Below are 21,161 nucleotides of genomic sequence, written 5' to 3'. Positions count from 1 at the left end.
CAGAATGAGAAAGTGCGAGTGACAGAGAAGCAGGGAGACCAAGACGAAGAGAGCTGAAGAGAAAAACCACCGTGAAGAAAAACAAGCTTGACCCCGCCTCAGTTGTACTCCGAACCACCACCGCTCTCAAGCCTTGAGAGCGATAGAAATCTAAGGGATGGAGGTTAAAGCCGGAAAAACGGAAGTTTCCGAGAATTTCGTGCCCACGACCTCACCCCGAGGGCGGCCACATCCCTGATGATGACTTTTAAGCTCTAGCTGGCGTCCACGTCCAGTTCGTTCGCCGCAGAACTAACCTTGAAGTCTCTGTGGGGAACTAGAGAGGAGGCGGGGCAGCATCGCCCGCAGCCGGCGCCCGCAGCACTCACGCGCTCCAGCAGGCACGCGGGCGCTCGGGGAGCGGGGAGGAACCAGGAAACGAAACCGGGAGAGTTTCTCGGCACCGAGGTCGCTCAGAGGTTCCCGTAGTTCGCCTGGCGGCGGCCTCAACACACGGACGACCACAGGTGGGCGCGCACCGAGCGCGGGAGACGCGCGGGCTCCCGGGCAGGGTGCTGGGCGCTGGGGGGCTGCTGGGGGGCTGCTGGCGGGGGCCGGGGCACGAGGGCTAGCGGGCTGGGTTTGTGCCGGCTGGGTGAGTGGCGGTCGGGGTCCCGGAGGCCCCAGGGAACTACCCCGGAAGCAGAAGGGCGACTCGCGTGGGACCCCTCTGGCCCGTCAGACGTTTCCTGCCCAGACGTCCTTGCAGGCTCAGCGCCCGCTTAGCACTCTTCACCTCTCCGCCGCGCTGAGGAACCCGGCAAGAGCCTGAGCTCTGGGTATCCGCCACCTACTGGGGGGGGGGGGGGGACGGGTGGAATTAGAAGGGATGATTAATAGACCCTCTTAGCTGTCGTTTAACAGTAAGTATTAATTACGTGTATGGATGGACCCCCCCCCCAAAGTGTGCTAGCCACTCTGGAACACCAGATGAATTGTAAAGAAAGCGGTGGTTTGCAGCTTAGAGGCTAAAACTTTGAGCTCTGGAGTCCACCTGTCTGATTGAATCCTGCCTCTACTACTTAATTTCTGTGGCCTCAGAATCAGTGTCTTCACCTTCATCCTTGTCTTTGAAATTGTGTAAAGATCCAAAAGGAGTTAGAAGCGTTGGAGTGTGATATATATTAGTGTAAAGCTATTGTTGTAGCTAGCACTGCCCCAAGTACTCAGTAGGGTTAGCTTTTAATATATTTAATAGTAAAATTCCTGCTTCTCCAAGATTACTATCTGATTTCCATGTGGTTTTATTTATACAGCTATTCCCGGACGTCCTACAATGGCTACTTCCCAGTTTCAGGAACAGGCAGGCCTTGTTTCTCCTAGTTTAGCAATGTGAGAAACATGAGTACAACTGTCATTTAGTGGAATTGTCAAGGGATTCATGATTTCCATTTTCATTGTTGAACTTTCTTAACCGCAGAACTCTCTCTTCATAGCATGTCCTAGAGTATGACTGTGAGGCTTTGAACACCGAATAGACGCAAGGAATGAAGAATAAATGAAAAGGGAAATGAGCCGATTTCTGCAGTTGGATAGAAAAGTGGCATGTAAAATAAGGGGCTGGATCAGAGACTAAGCACCCTTCACATTTGTAAGGGAGCTGTTCCTTATGACCAAAAGGAGTGAAATAATACTGTACACTCCTTGTTCAGTCAACAAGCACCCGTGAAGTGCCTTGTGCTGTACAAGACAGGCCATCTTCTGGCCTTTGAGAGCATAGAATTCAGGTAGAGAGATATTAAAGGCTATGAACTGTCCCCATACACTTCTCTATCCTAATGTCTGATGACCTCTTCCTCTCTTTTTTCTGTAACCCACAAAGCTTTCATTTCCTTAAGTGAGTAAAGGTCCTTCTAGCCACTGGACTTCTACTGTTCTCTGTCTATAATGCCTCACTTTTCCCCAAGCCCCACCCATGGCCTGGTTGATATTAGACTTGCTTTGGCTCTCAGATTCAAAGGAAGTTAGGGATATAGAATTCTGTCACTGTCCTTAGAGCAGTAACATTTTGCTAAAATAATGCAGAACATATATCCACATCTTGGAACTCAGAAAAACGTTAACTTCTTTGTTCTTAAACAATTAAGAAGCAAATATGAATAAATAATTCAAATCTACTTTATGCCTACTTTATAAGCATAGTAGTTTTAGATCTTCCAAATTAAGGATGCTTCCCTTGGATTCCAGATTGTACATTACTATTTTTTAAAGCAATAAGATAGATAGAAATTTCAGGACTCCAAGATATGGGTCAAGGATTTCACTGTAGTAGGAGTTATGGAGCCACGACTGATGTCACTTGTATTATTTCTCTTCTCTAATGGTTTATAATTTTCAAATAGCCCAGTGGGTCTTATGGTGTCTGATAGAATAATTTTACCATACATACACTTACATAACTATAGTATATGATGCACTAATCTTCTCAGAAACTCTCATTTAACAGAATTAGGAAGAAGTGTGTAGTAATCAGATTATAATTTGAAGTTATATATTTGTTCTGAGGTGATTAAGATTCCAGTGGTACAATATATATGACTTCCTTAGAAACTTTTATATCTATTAGTACAGGATGAATATGGTGTTCTTTTTCTTGGAAGTTTTTCAAGGATTTGTTTCTTAGTAAGGGTAGTAAGGAGATTATTTAAAAGCTACTGTATTAATTAATTAATTAATTCACTCAGGACTCAGCTTAGTCATTTCCAAAACTGAGTGACATTACCTCTTGTTAATAGACCCTTAAGTTTGAGAAAATCAAAAGCAAACAAGAGTGGACAGGGTGACATGATGAGCATCATCCTTGTTCCACAAGTTCTTTATTTTACCTGGCACACATACAGCTACAACTTGTCACTTAACATTTTGTACCTGAACTTATGACATACCATTTTTCATGCTTGAGATACTGTGTAATTGCAAAAATTCTAAAACCTGCAGCATAGTGTGGACCCAGATTTTGTTCTATAGTTTTGCCATCAGGGACTCATTTTCACAAATCTGTAGTTTAAGATTCAAAATAATGTAACCAAGTAGGAAAGAAAAGAACAAATACAGACAAATAAGTTCTGCTTTAGAGTTTATTATTTTCCTTTCCTTGGATCTCTGGAGAGGAGGTTTTGCTTTATGTATTAATTGTAATTAGCAGGCAGAAAGGGGATTGGGATTTTAAGTGGAGAGATCAGGGGGAATCAAGGAACTGGAAGGTAGAAGTACTGAGTGCCTTGTGTTGTAGTATTTATTCTTTTTTTTTTTTTTTTTACATTTAATTTATTTATTTAAGTTTGATATATATCTTTTTTTTTTACATTTAATTTATTTATTTAAGTTTGATATATATCTTTTTTTTTCCCAATTTATTTATTTTCAGAAAAACAGTATTCATTATTTTTTCACCACACCCAGTGCTCCATGCAAGCTGTGCCCTCTATAATACCCACCACCTGGTACCCCAACCTCCCACCCCCCCGCCACTTCAAACCCCTCAGACTGTTTTTCAGAGTCCATAGTCTCTCATGGTTCACCTCCCCTTCCAATTTACCCAAATTCCCTACTACTCTCTAACGCCCCTTGTCCTCCATGCTATTGGTTATGCTCCACAAATGAGTGAAACCATATGATAATTGACTCTCTCTGCTTGACTGATTTCACTCAGCATAATCTCTTCCAGTCCCGTCCATGTTGCTACAAAAGTTGGATATTCGTCCTTTCTGATGGAGGCATAATACTCCATAGTGTATATGGACCACATCTTCCTTATCCATTCATCCGTTGAAGGGCATCTTGGTTCTTTCCATAGTTTGGCGACTGTGGCCATTGCTGCTATAAACATTGGGGTACAGATGGCCCTTCTTTTCACGACATCTGTATCTTTGGGGTAAATACCCAGGAGTGCAATTGCAGGGTCGTAGGGAAGCTCTATTTTTAATTTCTTGAGGAATCTCCACACTGTTCTCCAAAGAGGCTGCACCAACTTGCATTCCCACCAACAGTGTAAGAGGGTTCCCCTTTCTCCACATCCTCTCCAACACATGTTGTTTCCTGTTTTGTTAATTTTGGCCATTCTAACTGGTGTAAGGTGATATCTCAATGTGGTTTTAATTTGAATCTCCCTGAGGGCTAATGATGATGAGCATTTTTTCATGTGTCTGATAGCCATTTGTATTTCTTGATTGGAGAAGTGTCTGTTCATATCTTCTGCCCATTTTTTGATGTGTTTGTCTGTTTCGTGTGGGTTGAGTTTGAGGAGTTCATTATAGATCCTGGATATCAACCTTTTGTCTGTACTGTCATTTGCAAATATCTTCTCCCATTCCGTGGGTTGCCTCTTTGTTTTTTTGACTGTTTCCTTTGCTGTGCAGAAGCTTTTGATTTTGATGAAGTCCCAGAAGTCTATTTTCGCTTTTGTTTCCTTTGCCTTTGGAGACGTATCTTGAAAGAAGTTGCTGTGGCTGATATCGAAGAGATTACTGCCTATGTTCTCCTCTAAGATTCTGATAGATTCCTGTCTCACGTTGAGGTCTTTTATCCATTTTGAGTTGATCTTTGTGTACGGTGTAAGAGAATGGTCGAGTTTCATTCTTCTACATATAGCTGTCCAGCTTTCCCAGCACCATTTATTGAAGAGACTGTCTTTTTTCCACTGTATATTTTTTCCTGTTTTGTTGAAGATTAATTGACCATAGAGTTGAGGGTCCATATCTGGGCTCTCTACTCTGTTCCACTGGTCTATGTGTCTGTTTTTATGCCAGTACCATGCTGTCTTGGTGATCACAGCTTTGTAATAAAGCTTGAAATCAGGTAAGGTGATGCCGCCAGCTTTATTTTTGTTTTTCAACGTTTCCTTAGCGATTCGGGGTCTCTTCTGATTCCATACAAATTTTTGGATTATTTGCTCCAGCTCTTTGAAGAATGCCGGTGGAATTTTGATCGGAATGGCATTAAAAGTATAGATTGCTCTAGGCAGTATAGACATTTTAACGATGTTTATTCTTCCGATCCAAGAGCATGGAATGGTCTTCCATCTTTTTGTGTCTTCTTCAATTTCTTTCATGAGTGTTCTATAGTTCCTCAAGTATAGATCCTTTACCTCTTTAGTTAGGTTTATTCCCAGGTATCTTATGGTTCTTGGTGCTATAGTAAATGGAATCGATTCTCTAATTTCCCTTTCTGTATTTTCCTTGTTAGCGTATAAGAAAGCCACTGATTTCTGCACATTGACTTTGTATCCTGCCACGCTGCTGAATTGCTGTAGTATTTATTCTTATTCTGATTCTTATTCTTATTCTTATTTTCTGTAGAAATAACCAAACACAAAATTTTGGTTGTATTGTTGTGATGCCATAACTATGACAACCCCTGAGAGTGGGTTCTCTGGCTAAAAGTGTATCTTGAAACATAGAACAAAAGGGTCAGGCCTTTTCAGATTTACTATTCAAGTTGGGCAGAAAGTATCCACAGAACTTGGAAACCAGAGATACTTGCGGTAGTGTAATCTGATAGCTAACCTGTCCTGGTGAAGCATGTTTAGAGCCCAACCCTAAGGCTGGGTGCTAGATCACACATTTCTTTTGCGTAGATTGGAAGGCTCCAGTTTTGGAGTTTAACTTGGATGCAATATGAGATCCTAAGATCATAGTGGTTTTCCTTTTGGCTTTCTGACTTATAAGACCCTCTCCCCACGAAGGTTTGTAGAAAATGTCCACCGTCCTGGGGTGACCCACAATTTCTTAAGTTGTACTCAGAACTGCATCAGTGGGGAGTGGGATCAAGACCAAAGTGTTCAAATGACCATTCTGGTAGATGACATGAATAGATGAATATCTTATGTGTATGTTTAGTTTCAGAATATCTTGTTTCAACTGTCATATTTGACCTATAAATTTGTAAACAATGTAATAATATCATGTCTTCTTTTTCAGAACTTTCTAAATCATGGAAAAACAAAGTAAGTAGTTTAGATGTTAACTTTCATTTTATAATGTTAAATCTGTTGTTAGTATGTTCTTTGTCATAATGTTTTATACAGTTTCCTGTCATAATGTTTTATACAGTTTCTGAAAAGATATAATTTGTTTTGTTTTGTTTATGCTTTAGAACCCAGAGTCTAGTTAGTTCATTGTTTTGACATAGAGACAAAGTACACATATATCCACTACCACTAATTTTTCCTGTAAAAATATTAAAAAAACCTTAGGTAAGCCTAAGGAATTTTAGTCTTACTGGGAAATATGTTATATAATTTACACTATCTTCCATCTAGTTCAGTTTTTGCCTTTTTATGTGCATTTTATATGCATTAACATTATTCAATTCAAATTAACAGATAATAGATTTAATATGTCAGTCTATTGTAATAAAGTTTCCTTATATATCCTTGCTCTGTATTTCATAACAGACACATGTGGGCAGGTTTAAATAAATAACAATCATTATGTTATGGCTTTTTACTATCAAGGAAATTCTAGGTTGCACCTGGGTGGCTCAGTCAGTTAAACAGCCAACTCTGAATTTCAGCTCAGGTCATGATCCAGGGTCATGGGATCAAGCCCCGAGTGGGGGAAAGTATGAAAAACAAAATCCTGTTTTGTGAGAAGGTTTATATTCTGTTTATTTTTGTTTATCTACCAAAGAGACGTTTATCTTTCACCACAATGTCAACCTTGCTAGATATATTAAAAACTCTGTAGGACTAGAAACCTCAGCTTTCCTTCATGAAGTTTCTTTTCTTCTCTTAATTTTTGCTATATTAATTTAATTTTACTTGCAAAAACTCAAGGCTTTTTAAATGTAAATTGATACAGTATTACACTGCCATATCTGCTGCAGCATTAGGATGCTTTAGATCATTTTAGAAGCATTCTTTTGGCCAAGGTCATAGTCACCTTTTAACTCTTCATCTTCATATATGTAATTGTATTTGTGTTTAAGTGTGCATAATAGGAATAAAATGTATGTATGTATATATGTAAATATATATAGAAGTAAAAATAAAATTTCTTTATGATAACATGACAGCCCTATGATATCTGTAAGTTATTTTAAGTTTCATTTCCCAAATGCAGAAATCCATTCCCTTTGGTCTACTTGACCTCTTCCCCATTTTCTTGTTTTCCCTTTATATGAATTTCTGCTCCTAGATATGTATATGTATTTACTGTTGTTCAAACAGCGTTACCTATTAAGAGGTGCCAAAATGTGACATATCATTCAAGAGTAGATCTGTTAGTCACACTTGCAGTGTGTTTTCTTGAGATCTGGTAAGTGTGATCTCACTCAGGTTGGGAGTGGGGGCAGGGCTTTGAGAGCTAGAGAACTAGGAGGTAGGCCAACCCTTGAAGCCAACAAACAAGGGAATGGTTGGGATGGAAAGACCTGCAGTATTTCAGAGATCTATAATAAATTGGGTTATGTCCCACTATCTGTTCAGGGAAAAGCCCTGATGGAAGTAGAGGATTCTTTGTTACCTGAATTTGCACAGTCTCCATGGACTCCATTCTACCGAAGTTATTATGAAGCCAATTGAATGGAGAAGGGTGGCTCACAATCCAGCTTTCCTACTGAAACCATATGAGTTGAGTGGTCTTTGAAGACCTATGGTAAAGACGGATATAGGAAATATATCAGATTGAAAGTTCGACTTACTTTTTCACCTGTATTAATGCCATGCCCTCATCATTTGGTTAGAAACTATTTTGAATTTAGAGTTAGCAAGCCATAATGAAATATGGTATAAGTGTAGTGTCTACTAGACCATAAGTTGCATGAAGACAGAGTCAGTGGGGCACCTGGGTGGCTCAGTGGGTTAAGGCCTCTGCCTTCGGCTCGGGTCATGATCCCAGGGTCCTGGGATCGAGCCCCACATCGGGCTCTCTGTTCAGCGGGGAGCCTGCTTCCTCCTCTCTCTCTCTGACTGCTTCTCTGCCTGCTTGTGATCTCTCTCTGTCAAGTAAATAAATAAAATCTTAAAAAAAAAAAAAAAAGACAGAGGCAGTATCGCCTCAGAGGTCAACTCAGAGGCCGTACAGGAGGTGTTCAACAAATATTTCTTGTCTGATTGGGGTCACTACTAAATAAGTGACTAGAAAACATAAATATGAAGAATGATTAAAAATACTCAACATGATTTAATATGTTAGTTTTTTGTAATTCAGTCAGTTGTGATTTTCGTAGGTCATAATCAGTCAAATATTAGGAATTTCCTGTGGTTCAACCTTATTGGGGGAGTTGCAGAATAAGCGTAAAAAGGATATTTAAACACTAAAATGTATGCATTATATTACATCTTTAAAAAATAATTGTAGCAGTAATTTAGATATCTTTGAAATCATCCATAATCTTTCCATTACGATCCCTACATCTTTTTTCACTGTCTGCATGTGGTTTTAAAACACTGTTTTCCTACGACTAATGGAATCAAAATATGGAAGTGAACATTCATCAGCATATTTGAGAACCAGAAATTCAGCCCCAGCAACCCAGCCATCTCATTTTATCAAAAAAGGAATTTGTTTGAAACAGGATTCTACTGCAAATTAAGTCTGATAGCAAGCATAGCTTGTTGTAGTTAAGTGAAGAATTCACTTTATCAATTTTAGTACAGCACAGGATCATATAAATGAAAATTGCCTAAGGACAATATATTTTTCTTTCTGACATATATTTTATTAAAGAAGGTATATGTTTTACCTCTCTCTGAATTGTAGATGGGCAAATGAGGGCTCCTTATCCAGGAATAAATTTACCACCTGGACATCCCCCTGAATATCCTTCAGCAGCATTCCAAGGTAAGACACTTGTTTAAAGAATAAAAACCCCAGGGGCACCTGAGTGACTCAGTGGGTTGAGCCTCTGCCTTCAGCTCAGGTCATGCTCCCTGGGTCCTGGGATGGAGCCCTGCACTGGGCTCTCTGCTCAGCAGGGAGCCTGCCTCCTCCTCTCTCTCTGCCTGCCTCTCTGCCTACTTGTGATCTCTGTCTGTCAAATAAATAAATAAAATCTTTAAAAAAAAGAATACCCCCCCATTTTTCAATAACTGATACTCCCCAAAGTGTGTATGTATCTATGTGTCTATCTCTGTATGTATATTTTAGTAGTGTCTTTTACTAAAAGTGCAATAATAAAATTGGCAGCCTAGTTCTTGATTATTTTACTTGACTTTGTAGTATCATAAATATCATCAAAGTGATTTTTACTTATATAGGATAGTAAAGATATAGAGTCAATAAAAAATAGAGAGGTTACATTTAGCAAATAAAGTCTGCACATAAATTAAACCCCAAAATATACATTTAAAGTGAGAGATTTAATTGAGTCTTCATCTGTTCTGAAAATTGTCATCATGTAATCACATTTCGGAGATTTATCCTTGGGTATTTTTGAGTCAGATATTAGTTGAGAGTACTTGTGTACAGTGAGAGTCACAGAAAAGAACTTAAAACTGGAAGCTGTAAGTATTAAAAATGCAGCTGCATGGGGATAATTCTCGTTTTCATCTCACAACATATATGAAATCTTTGCTTTTGTATACATCTTGAATCATGCTTTGCACCTAAGAAAAGCAGTTGAATCCTATCACTCCATACTAGGGAGTACATTTTTCCCTTTGAACCAACAAATAGAAGACTTCAGAGATTATCAGTTAGACAAATACAGTTATCAAAATTATTGGAACTTTACTAAATGGCAAAGATCATGGTGCACCCAAATTTGCAAGTAGTCTGACTACTACCATCTTGAGAGACCATCCTGGGGATTTAGGATCAAAAGGAATCATGTTTGGGCAGAAGGGTGTATCTGTTTTGTTTTCTACTCTGAGCAAATAAATCTGCTTGGGAATTAAATGGCCTGGTTAATTGTCTAGCCAGAAATTTCCCAGCAGGGCTTGGATCTCATCCAGATGTTTGCAGTTTTAGGAATGGGAGCTAGAAAATCTCTAAGATATAGTTCTCAAGAGTGCCTGCACTTAAATTGTACATGGAAGTTCTTAAAAACACTCTACCAGTGAACTATGCCAGGAAAATTAAAGCAGAAGCTCAGGTAGTGGGACCCAGAGTTAGTAATTTCTTTAATTCCCCAGGTAATTCTAATGTGCAGCCAGGGCTGAGAACCACTGTCTAAATTCTTATGTGGCGATTGTTTGAAGAATTATTAACAAGCTGCAGTATGTATCCAAGGTACTTGGAGAATTATTTAATCCACCCCACAGCTAATTAAAAGTAGGTGATACATAATTAAATTCAGTTATAATCAGACAAGAGTTTGTAAGAAAAATAGCTTAACTTTATTTCTCAAGTCCTAAGACCACATATAGTGCCGGTCTTAATATGACAATGATGCTAACAGTAGTGATGGTTTAAAATTGAGAGCTCACTCTGTGTAATGTGGAGTAACTAATTTAATTCTCAACCTTATAAGGTTGTTATTAATCACCCCCCTTATGCAGGTGGGGAAAAGATACAGAGAGGCTGTCTCAGGCTTCAAGTTCTGGCTTCTATACTTCATAGTTGTGCAGTGGTTCAAACAAGTTGTTAAACCTCTAAGACTCAGTTCTTCTCTATAAACTGGGTCTAATATTCCCCAATTCAGTTTTGTTTGGAGATTGAATGAAAGTATATGTAAAACACCTGGTACAAAGATTTACAAATAGTAAGTGATTTAATATTAGTTGACTATTATACTAATAATATATGAAATCAATTGGACTTCATACAAATGAAAATATTACCCAAATTTCAGGTAATTCTGTATGCTTAATTCATTGATTTGGGAAATAATCAGCTATCCTCTCCAAGAGTCTCAAGAAGATTGAAATAATGCTAATAATGTAACCTATATTAACTCATGTATCCCCATTTGGTTTGCCTGTGGTCTGATCTTTGCACTGTAGCCAGTGATCTTTAAAAATGCTTATCTGGTCATATTACGGACTGTATTCAATGTGTACATCATTGGCTTGTTGCTTTTTTTTAATTAACATTTAATATATTATTAGCCCCACGGTACAGGTCTGTGAATCGTCAGGCCTACACACTTCACACACTCACCATAGCACATATCATCCCCAATGTCCATAACCCAACAACCTTCTCCCTCCCCCTGCCCCAACCCTCAGTTTGTTTTGTGAGATTAAGAGTCTCTTATAGTTTATCTCCCCGACGTTGCCTTTCAAATTCCTCATATATGCAAGCTGGTGCTTGTTGCTTTTATGATAGAGGCCAAAATGCTTAATTTGGTTCACTAGACCTGAGGGACTCCCCTGCCTTCTCTTTGACTGTCTCTTAAACCTGACTCCCAGCTATTCAAACCAGCATGCCTTTTTACAGATGTGTTACTATCCCAGGGCTTCTCTGTGAAACCTTTTTCCCTGTGCCCCTGATTACTCAACTCCTTTGTATCCTTTAGATCTCAGCTGAAAGGCAGTCCTCAGGGAAGATGTCCCAACTCCTTCCTTTTCTCTCTCCCCATCCCAACACTTTGTTTTGGCATATATAGTCATAAAAATCTGGTCCCTTCTTTTAAGGAGCTTGCCTTCGACTCTCGTTAATCAATTGATCATACTAGTCTTACGGATCTCTGGAGTAAAGGATAAATATAAGATTATCCTCCCCTTAGGCAATGAGGACAGGGATTTCATATGCATTTCTCATTTTAAATCCCAGTGCTCAGCATTCCTAAAAACTTTGTAAGATATAAATCAAGATTATGGAATTCACTTGTCTGTTTAAAACCCTCAAAGTCCTGTCAGTTACACTTGGAATAAAATCGAAACTTCTTATGAATGGGCTTTCTAGATGAACTGCTCCTATTTCTTCACTGACAACAGATTCTATTCTTCCTCTTCTTTATGACGTTTCTCTCTTTCTCAAACATGCCAAATTCATTCTTAAAGTCTAAGATTTTTACGTTTGGTTTTCCTTCCTTTTGAACCTTTCTCACCAGGTCTTTATACAAAGCTTTTCCTTTCTCGTATTCTAGATCTCAACAGACCTTTTTTTTTTTTTTTTTCCTATCTAAAGTAACTGGTTGATACCTTTCCCTCTCCACCATGCATTTTCTCCATGAGTTCCATCTGAAATCTTTTAAAAATAATTTATTTTTGTTTTCCCCAAAGTTGCCTTTAATCATCCTGAGGATGGGTTACCTTGTTGATAGCTGTGTCCTCTGATTCTAGAACAAAGCCAGTCACATTGTAGAACATTGGTAAATATTTATTCTAAGAAGGAATAAATTATAAAAACTATATTTAAAAAGCATTAATATGAGATTTAGTCTCTCTTCTAAATCTTTTTGTAATGGTGTATTTTGCTAACAATGATTTTTTAAAAGTATTTATAAATTGCCTGTTGTAACTTTTTACCTTCCTTGGTGCTCAAATTGTATTTTTTAGAGTGCTGAGAGCAGTAAATTTTGAAATTTAAATTTGTAACCTATCATAATGGATTTTTTTTTCATGTAGGAGGTCTTAGGATAGGAATGTAATGTGGGTTTAAAGTTCAGGCCAATTGTTAACCCAGATAAGCACCTGGACAATACTGGAAGTAACAACATGTTTTTACCTCTATACCAGAGTATCTCAACAGCAGCACTATAATATTTGGGGATTTACAATTCTTTATTTTCAGGGTACTGTTCTGCTATTTCAGGAAATATTTAGCATCATCACTGGCCTCTGTCTACCAGATGCCAGTATCACCCTGTGTTCCAGCCGAAACAACCAAAAATGTCTCCAGACTTTGCCAGATATTCCCTGAGGGGGCAAAACCACCCGTAGTTCTTTACATAAGGGAGGTACTGTTTCCTACAACTCCAGAACTCTTATTTCTATAAAGTGCTTTGGTTTTAGTAATGCTAACTCAAAGCCTTTATTTTGGGCCTTTGACACAATGCCATCTCTCTTTTCTATTAAGGCATTCCAGAATCTTTTTGTAGGTGACTCTAGATCGTTGTTGATTTTTATCACTTTCGTAGGTTTCAAGACTATTTTCAACTGAGTTTTGAACAGTGAATAAGGCTTGGGCTAACTCTATTCACAGTCCCGAGCCCTATGGGAGGGGATATGAAACCACAAATATCTCACTGAAAAATTGATAGAAGATAAAAATACAAACTTTAAGCTTCATAGAAATAGGATTTCTGGGCTGAAATTTCAGTTGAGTAATCCTAAAAGAATTCATGTTTCATTTTCTGTGCAGTTATAAATTATTTCATCTGTTTATATTTCAGGACCTCCAGAGCACACTGGCTACCCTACCCCCCAGCCTGGCTACCCTGGCCCCCAGCCTGGCTACCCTGGCCCCCAACCTGGCTACCCTGGCCCCCAACCTGGCTATCCTGGCCCCCAGCCTGGCTACTCAATTCCACCAGCTGGTTATTCAGGTGCTGGCCCAGTAGGCTTTCCTGTCCAACACCAGCCAGTGTACAGTCAGCCAGGTGGACCTGCAGGGATACCATGGATGCCAGCACCACCACCTCCAATAGATTGTCCACCTGGATTGGAATATTTAAGTCAGGTAATTTCAAATAAATGAAACACTCATAAAAAATAAAACTGTACCTATAGTTTACTTAATGAAATTAAGAAATGACTAATTCACAGAAGTCTGAAATGATAAAACATTTTATACTAACAAGTTACAATACTTCTTCCAAGTGAAGTTTGCTTTTAAAGCAAAGTGCAAATGTCTTAAGAAATTGTGTTTTCTTTGATTTTTAACTATAATCTGTGGTAATGGCCAATAACAAACCTTTATTAAGCACTATTTCCAGACTTTGTTTTTAAGTATAACACATGTATTGACTTACTTAATCCTTTTAGAAGCTTTATGAAATATAGGTGCTATAATTATCATCATTTTACAGAAGAGGAAACTGAGGTCCAGAGAAATTATATAATTGACTCGGAGCCAAAACACTAAGGAAGTGGGAATGGCTTCTTACTTCTGGAACCTTGGTGCTGGCTCTCAGTATCTTTAATCTCAGCACCAAGTAACTTTCTGGAAGGTGAAAATAAACATTAAACTAAATTTGGTGTTGAGTGTCAATAAGTGAAACCAACAACAAAGGATTAATATTTTGTGTACAACATGATATACTTTTTATTATAAGTAATAAAACTGTATTTTATGATGCTTTGTTCTTTGGAAGAACCAATTTTATTAAGGTCACCAGTAAAAAAAAAAAAAAAAATCCTGGATTTTAGTGTACTGCATGATACCATATCCTAGCAATGTGAGGGTTAGTATTTGCCCAGTGTTGGAAATCTGGTAGGTAGAGCAGGAATATGAAATTTTATGTGTCTGATCAATAAACAAATAAATATATTCCTGTGGTAACCAACCAGTTTTCAGCAAATGAATTGGCTCTCTTGTACTCTATGTACTAATTTCCCACAGTGCACTCGGGCAGCATGTATTGTAAGAACTTTTAGTAGTTCATACATTCTCTGACAAATACCTTGAACAGATTCTTTTTAAAATCAAGGCCTTACAGAATATATAGAGGAAGTTATTACCTGCTCCAAAAGATGGTATCAAGCACACTTAGAAAAAAAATTTTTTTAGATCCAGAAATAAGCTTTTCAAATAGAGTCTTAATATTTCCTAAGTCTTTTCAAGAAGGAAATTTTTTAAAGAAATTGTTAGAGGAATTCTAGTGTGAGTCGATTTTATTTGACCCAAATTTGCCCACATTAATAGTGAACACATTCAGTAGATTGTTTTTCAGTTAAAGATAATATTAACTTTAATTTTATACTTTTTTAATTATGAAAGTTTAGAAGTTAGATATTCTATTACTAAATACGGATAAATACTGATAATTGATTATATACATTCCTTAAAATATAAAAGCACTAACATTAATTTGGTTGGTATAAAAAGCATGGCAATATACTTATAGCTTAATTGTTTGTTTTTGCTGTAATAGATAGATCAGATACTGGTTCATCAGCAAGTTGAGCTTCTGGAAGGTATGTATTCATTGTATTGATATTTCTAGAATGAGATATTTATACAGATAAGGGCATATCAGCAACCACAAATGTAACACTTTCATTGATGTGGAAAAGTTAAATCTGGTTATTTATAAATGTCGCCATGATAATGAAATTATGGTAATTATCAGTAGCTCATTTCTAGTAAAATACTATTACTCTGAGCATCTGTCCTCATGCTACAGACCCTGACTTAGAAGGAAACTGATCAAAACTTACTTTTATCCCACTTCTCTCTAGAAATGACCAGCTGTTTTCTTCCCAGCCTATGATGATCTTGATATTGACACAGAACCAAATGCACTAGTTCAGTTACCTTAGTACATTTAAAAAGCAAGTAAACTTCTTCAATTTGGATGAGTATGTTTTGGAGTTCATATGAGCCCTGTAAAACCTTTGTTCTGTGGGCTATGGATTGTCACCTTGGGTACAGGGCTAATGCAGTGTTGGAGGATGCTGGTCAGCAGGCCTGGAGGCCTACTTTCTTAGAACAGCGCTATGGTAATCATAGTTATTTTGTTTTATTCTTATTTTTTTTAGTAACTAGAAGGTAACTTAGAGATTGTGTAAAACCATTGACCTCATTTTACAGATAAACCAGCTGAAGAATTTTGAAACTAAACTACTTAATGAAACACTTAGATAATAGAGTCCATGTTATGAATCAGTTTAATTTTTTTCTCACAAAACATGTGACTGTCAGATGTTGAGGTTAAGGGTGGTTCTTTTAAAGAAAGAGCCCAAAGCCTGTTTGAGCCAGAGCAAAGGTATACAGGGAGGTCATGGTGATAGAATTTATGAAGAACATCTCTACCTGACTAAAAGTCAGATAGACATTAGGGAGTGTTTTTTGTCCCATATTTATCTTTTAATCATTCATTATTTTGGTGACTCTGACATCCCATGACACACATTAACAAGGACTATAGACTAGTGGGACCATTAATTGTTCCTTTCTGGCTCTAAGCAAGGAGACATTTGCAATGTGTGGTTTAGTATGGGAACCCCATTGTTAAGCTATCACATGGGCATCAGCATTTAGCATACCTCTGCCTCCCTGTGAAGAGATAGCCCCCTCTAGAGTACAGAGCTTACTTAGGATGCCAATGGTCTAGATAGCCTATGAGTTGCAGCCTTGGTTGCTAAGGACCTCTTCCCATTGTCTAGTACCCATCTCCCATTTCTGAACAACTACTGCTGAGTTAAACAAGGGTGCTCTGGGTCTAATGCAATGTTCTAATTCATCTTCCATTTTCACCTTCCCTTTCTATGTGTATGCATTAAGAATAAGCCTTCTCATTACCTTCCCTCACACAGTGCAAAAACATAAACCATGAATATTATATATAAAAAAATTTATTTGATAGAATATTTCATAGAGTATAAACATAGCAACCATCCTACATTCTCCTACATAACTGAATATATGGAAATTATACCAAGCAAGTGGATATTTTCTGCATACACCTAGCACAACTAAGACCATCTACAGCTTCGTACCACCCCTCAGCAGCAGTCTGACTTTCTGACATGAGTCTACAGAATTAGAAAGATATATGACTTGTTTTCTTTTCCATGTCTCACATAGGGACTCTTAATTTCTCTATGCCTTAAAACCTTTTCCTTCTTCTTTCCCTTTCCCATTTATCCTCCATCTAGATCATCTTTAAACACCTTTTCTTTTCTTCTCCCTGTGTTACTTGAAGTATCGTCTAAAAATGGCATAACTGCACATTATAGTATCTTAGGATAGTTTCAATATTCTTTTAGCATAATGGTCATAATGATTTCCCTTTTATGTTTGTAGTCTTAACAGGTTTTGAAACTAATAACAAATATGAAATTAAGAACAGCTTTGGACAGAGGATTTACTTTGCAGCAGAGGATACGGATTTCTGTACCCGAAATTGCTGTGGGGCTTCTAGGCCATTTACCATGAGAATTCTTGATAATATGGGCCGAGAAGTTATAACTCTGGAGAGACCACTAAAGTGTGACAGCTGTTGTTTCCCTTGCTGCCTTCAGGAGGTCAGTGAGCAATTACCAGGGTCATTTGTAAAGTAGTTCAGCAAGATTTTTTACCCTTTCATTGGATTATGTAATCAAATGAGATTTAAAGGAAAATTGGTCCATAAGCTCTTAGTGTATACTTGAGAGTAAATTGTCCAAGAAAGGCAGTGAAAAACAATGAACATTAGCCCCATGGCCATGAGTAGTGTGTCTCATGGGGTTGAGATCAGAAATCTCAGAGACAGGGTTTCTTGATCTTCATGGATTGCTGAGAAGGTAGGGCACCTTGGTCAAATCCATTACCTACAATGAACATGAAGAGCCTGGCCAAAGCCAGAACAGTGATACCATAGAGAATATCCTAGAATATCTTATATGTGTTCATCTCACAGTGTGGGCCAACCTCACAGAAGGGACTGCTCTGAAAAATTTCAATGCCTGTTTTTTTTATATATCTATAAAAATTGTGAATGTATTTGAGACCTCATAAGGGGTATACAGTAGTTATGAATACCTTTAACTCCATAAAGACCAGGTGTCCATTTTATTTACTTGGCAGCCCACTAATACAGAATGTGGATCTTAGAGGAGATGCTGGGGCACAGAGAGTTTATAGGGAAGTTGATTTTTGCATATATTTCCATTGGCCTGAAACCAGCCCTGTTGGGGCCACTCAGTCATTCCAGAGAGGGAGCTGTGCGAGCATGACAGACACAGTTACAAACACATGAATATTTGAAATCTAATATGTACATATTTTTAAAAGATAACTGAAGTTGTTCATGCTGAATTATTTATTTTCCATATCATTTAGGTTATATATAGTAATATTCATCAAGGAATATCTGAGGAAAAACTAAGAGTTTCATAGAATGTGCTCTATAATATAAAGCGTATATTAACATATAATGCACTATTGTAAAAAAGACCACACTAAGGCACTTTCAAGGTCACCTAGCTAAGTAGCAGAGCCAAGGTTCCAGGCTTCATTTTCTTTCCATTTTGGCACCACTGCTACTTATATTTAGAAATTACCTCACTGTTCTGAGCTGTGTTCCTACATCTAAACACTGTTTTTTAAAAAGTTTAAGAAAAGAGTTCCTTAACAATTTAGACATTTTTATAAATATGGAGAATAAAAAATGTACAAAGGCGAGTGGAGCAAAGCTTAAGAGTGGAAACGATGCATGCAACCTGCCCAAGTTTTTACCTCATTTTTCTTCTTTGAGGTTGGGAATCTGATACAAGTTAATTCACCTCTCTGTGCCTCAGTTACTTTCTCTATAATATGGATAATAGTACCAACCTTGTAGGGATGTGTTAAAAATTAAGTGGTGCTTAAAACAGTGTCTTACACTTTAAAAGTATTCAGTAAATGAGTGATTACTAGACATTATAATTATTATGATTTATATATATTCTTTTGCTTTTGTAGATAGCAATCTATGCTCCTCCCGGTGTACCTATAGGTTATGTTATTCAGAACTGGCATCCGTGCCTGCCCAGGTTTACAATTCAAAATGAGAGGAGAGAGGATGTACTAAAAATTACTGGTCCATGTGTTGTATGCAGCTGTTGTGCAGATGTTGATTTTGAGGTAAGAGATGTGATAATGTTTACATGTCTTGATTTCCTCATAAAGGGTAATATAATTTGGGAGGATATTACAAATAAAATAGATGTGTGTGTCCTGATATTTCAAGAAGAAGACAGTGTGCTTATATATTTAACTTTGGTCAGAAAGGTGGTTAATACTGTGATCAGGCATCAGTGTTGATTATACTAAATGGAAAAAAAGAAGCAGAGCTTTGTAGTCAAATAAACAAATAGATATAAGCAAAACATCCAACATTTGAACATGGTGGTGTCTATATGGATGCTCCGTATATTATCCATTTAAAATAAAATGTGAACCTCATCATCTAAGTCTGATTGCCAAAGCCTATGAACCCTTCCCTAATCTGAAATACAGGCTGCCAGTGCTCTAGATCCTCTTCAGAAGTTCTGACATCTTTGAGTTCCTACAAAAAGCTCACTAATGCAAAGAGAGTTTTAAGAAAGATAGTGGAACATATACTTCCCAGTTATGCCTCTCTTTATCCTTGTGTTAAATTGATCACTGTAGGGGTGCCTGGGTGGCTCAGTGGGTTAAAGCCTCTGCCTTTGGCTCAGGTCATGATCCCGGATCCTGGGATTGAGCCCCACATTGGGCTTTCTGCTTGGTGGGGAGCCTGCTTCCCCCTCTCTCTCTCTGCCTGCCTCTCTGCCTATATGTGATCTCTGTCTGTCAAATAAATAAATAAAATGTTTTTTTTAAAAAATTTGATCACTGTAAACCATAATTTATCTGTATATTTACAACACAAAGAAGTTTCATTACAACAACTTTTCCATAGATGGCCTAGTCTTGTAGCCCAAATTATTTATTGCAAATATTTAAAAATAGGGAGATTTTATAACTTAATATTAATCTCATGATTCTCTTGGGAAAATCATAAAATATGTTAAGCTGGGCCAACATTTCTACAAAAAGGGGCAAAAATATAAAACTGAGCAAGGCTGCCTTATAAGGTGTATGCAGTCTGACACTGTCCCCTGACTTCCTACAGTTTTCCACTCTCCAGCTCCATTCTTTATATTATCTTCCTGGCTTCTCTAATCATATGATTTTCAAGTCCTTTGTTAGACCCTGGTTGTATAAAAATGACTTCTTCCCCTCAGTGACTTCAGAGTCAAATGAGAGAGACAGGCACTTCTAAGAAAACACGTAATATAATAGAGACTTTATAAAGACTCTTACAAAGGCATATACATAGTGTAAGGGAGGAATTGAGGGGATATATGCTAAGCATGTGTAAAGACCTTATAGTTTTTGTATAATAATAGTTCTCTATGTAGGGGTTATCATTCCTATGAAAGAGCCAGAGGACTGAGAAGTAATTGTTCTTTCAGGGAATATTAATAGAATTTTTGCTGACATAGACTTTATTTATAGAAAATAAGTGAAAATACTGGTGCAACAAGTGAAATTGGATTGTGGAACTTTTATATTTAATGCTAAGGAATTTAGAAATCTCCCAGCAACCCTTCTCAGTGGATGCCTTAAAGCATCTATTATATGTAATGAATTAACTAGTCTCCTGTGCATCTAGAATGGTTCTAACTAGGTAACATCTTTGAGAGAATTGAGAATGTAGTCCTTTGAATCATTTTCTGTAGGCTAGGTATAATGAAAAGTTTGAAGGCAGGAATTATCAGTAAGGAGCCACAGTAGAATGTGGACTTCATCTTAGTATTAATAGTATGGAAACAGAGTAGAGAAGAGATAATGGCCTGAACACAGCAGGAGCAGGAGCCATTCTAAAGGGAGAACTAATTCAGAGACATTTCTTAAGTATACCAAATGGAACTGATTCATGGCTTTGATGTCAGCTGAGCATGAAAGAAAATTTGGAGATGATTCTGATTCATGTTGTTCTAATATCTGATGTTTAAGAAGCTCACTGAGGGCACCTGGGTGGCTTAGTTGGCTAAGCATCCAACTCTTGATTTGGCCTCAGGTCATGATCTCAGGGTTGTGAGACTAACAGATGGAGCCTGGGGATGGAGCCTGCTTAAGATTCTCTCTCTCCATCTCCCTTTGCCACCACCTGCCCACCCCCAATCTTTCAATCCCTCTCTCTCTCTCTCTCTCTCAAAAAAGAAGAAAAAAAAAAAGCAGCTGTTGAATGGATAATGATGCCATTAGCCAGGTTAACAATCTTGGAGAAGAAACAGTTAATTTGTGAGAACCTCATAATTTGTATTTCAGTTATGTTGGATTTTTGGTGTGTAGGAAAAAAGTTTGGGATGTTTTCAGCATATAGATGGTAGTTGAAGCCATGAGATTCTCTGAAGTGTGAGTAGAAGAAAGACAAGCACACTTTTTATCTCATGGAGGCAATAAGGGAATTTGTTTCCTTCCAAGACTTTTGGTAGGCGGGAAAAAAAAACCATGAAACTGCTAATACATTATAGGCCCCTCTATGTATCTGAAGTGAATTCATACCACTCTTATGGATGAGGAACATCACAACATAGAAATTGATCCTGAGTGGTGATACGGATGACATAACTGAATGCA

The 21,161-nt window shown here is 37.8% G+C and overlaps 1 protein-coding gene across 2 annotated transcripts in view; it reads left to right on the top strand.

The window, feature by feature from the left end:
- The first annotated feature begins 336 nt into the window (after nt 1-336).
- Nucleotides 337-21,161, top strand: part of PLSCR1 (phospholipid scramblase 1) — a 32,873-nt gene continuing 12,048 nt past the window's right edge. For both annotated transcript variants that reach the window (XM_044251562.1, XM_044251561.1), the window contains exons 1-7: nt 337-506; nt 5,958-5,983; nt 8,742-8,822; nt 13,261-13,547; nt 14,962-15,004; nt 16,836-17,056; nt 18,474-18,635. In XM_044251562.1, coding sequence (XP_044107497.1) covers nt 5,971-5,983; nt 8,742-8,822; nt 13,261-13,547; nt 14,962-15,004; nt 16,836-17,056; nt 18,474-18,635 — 807 coding nt within the window. In that variant the 5' untranslated portion in view covers nt 337-506; nt 5,958-5,970. The remainder of the gene's footprint in view (nt 507-5,957; nt 5,984-8,741; nt 8,823-13,260; nt 13,548-14,961; nt 15,005-16,835; nt 17,057-18,473; nt 18,636-21,161) is intronic.

Source organism: Neovison vison, chromosome 6 (genome assembly GCF_020171115.1).
Source record: "Neovison vison isolate M4711 chromosome 6, ASM_NN_V1, whole genome shotgun sequence".
Taxonomy (NCBI): domain Eukaryota; kingdom Metazoa; phylum Chordata; class Mammalia; order Carnivora; family Mustelidae; genus Neogale; species Neogale vison.
This window is presented reverse-complemented; position numbering and strand designations above follow the sequence as displayed.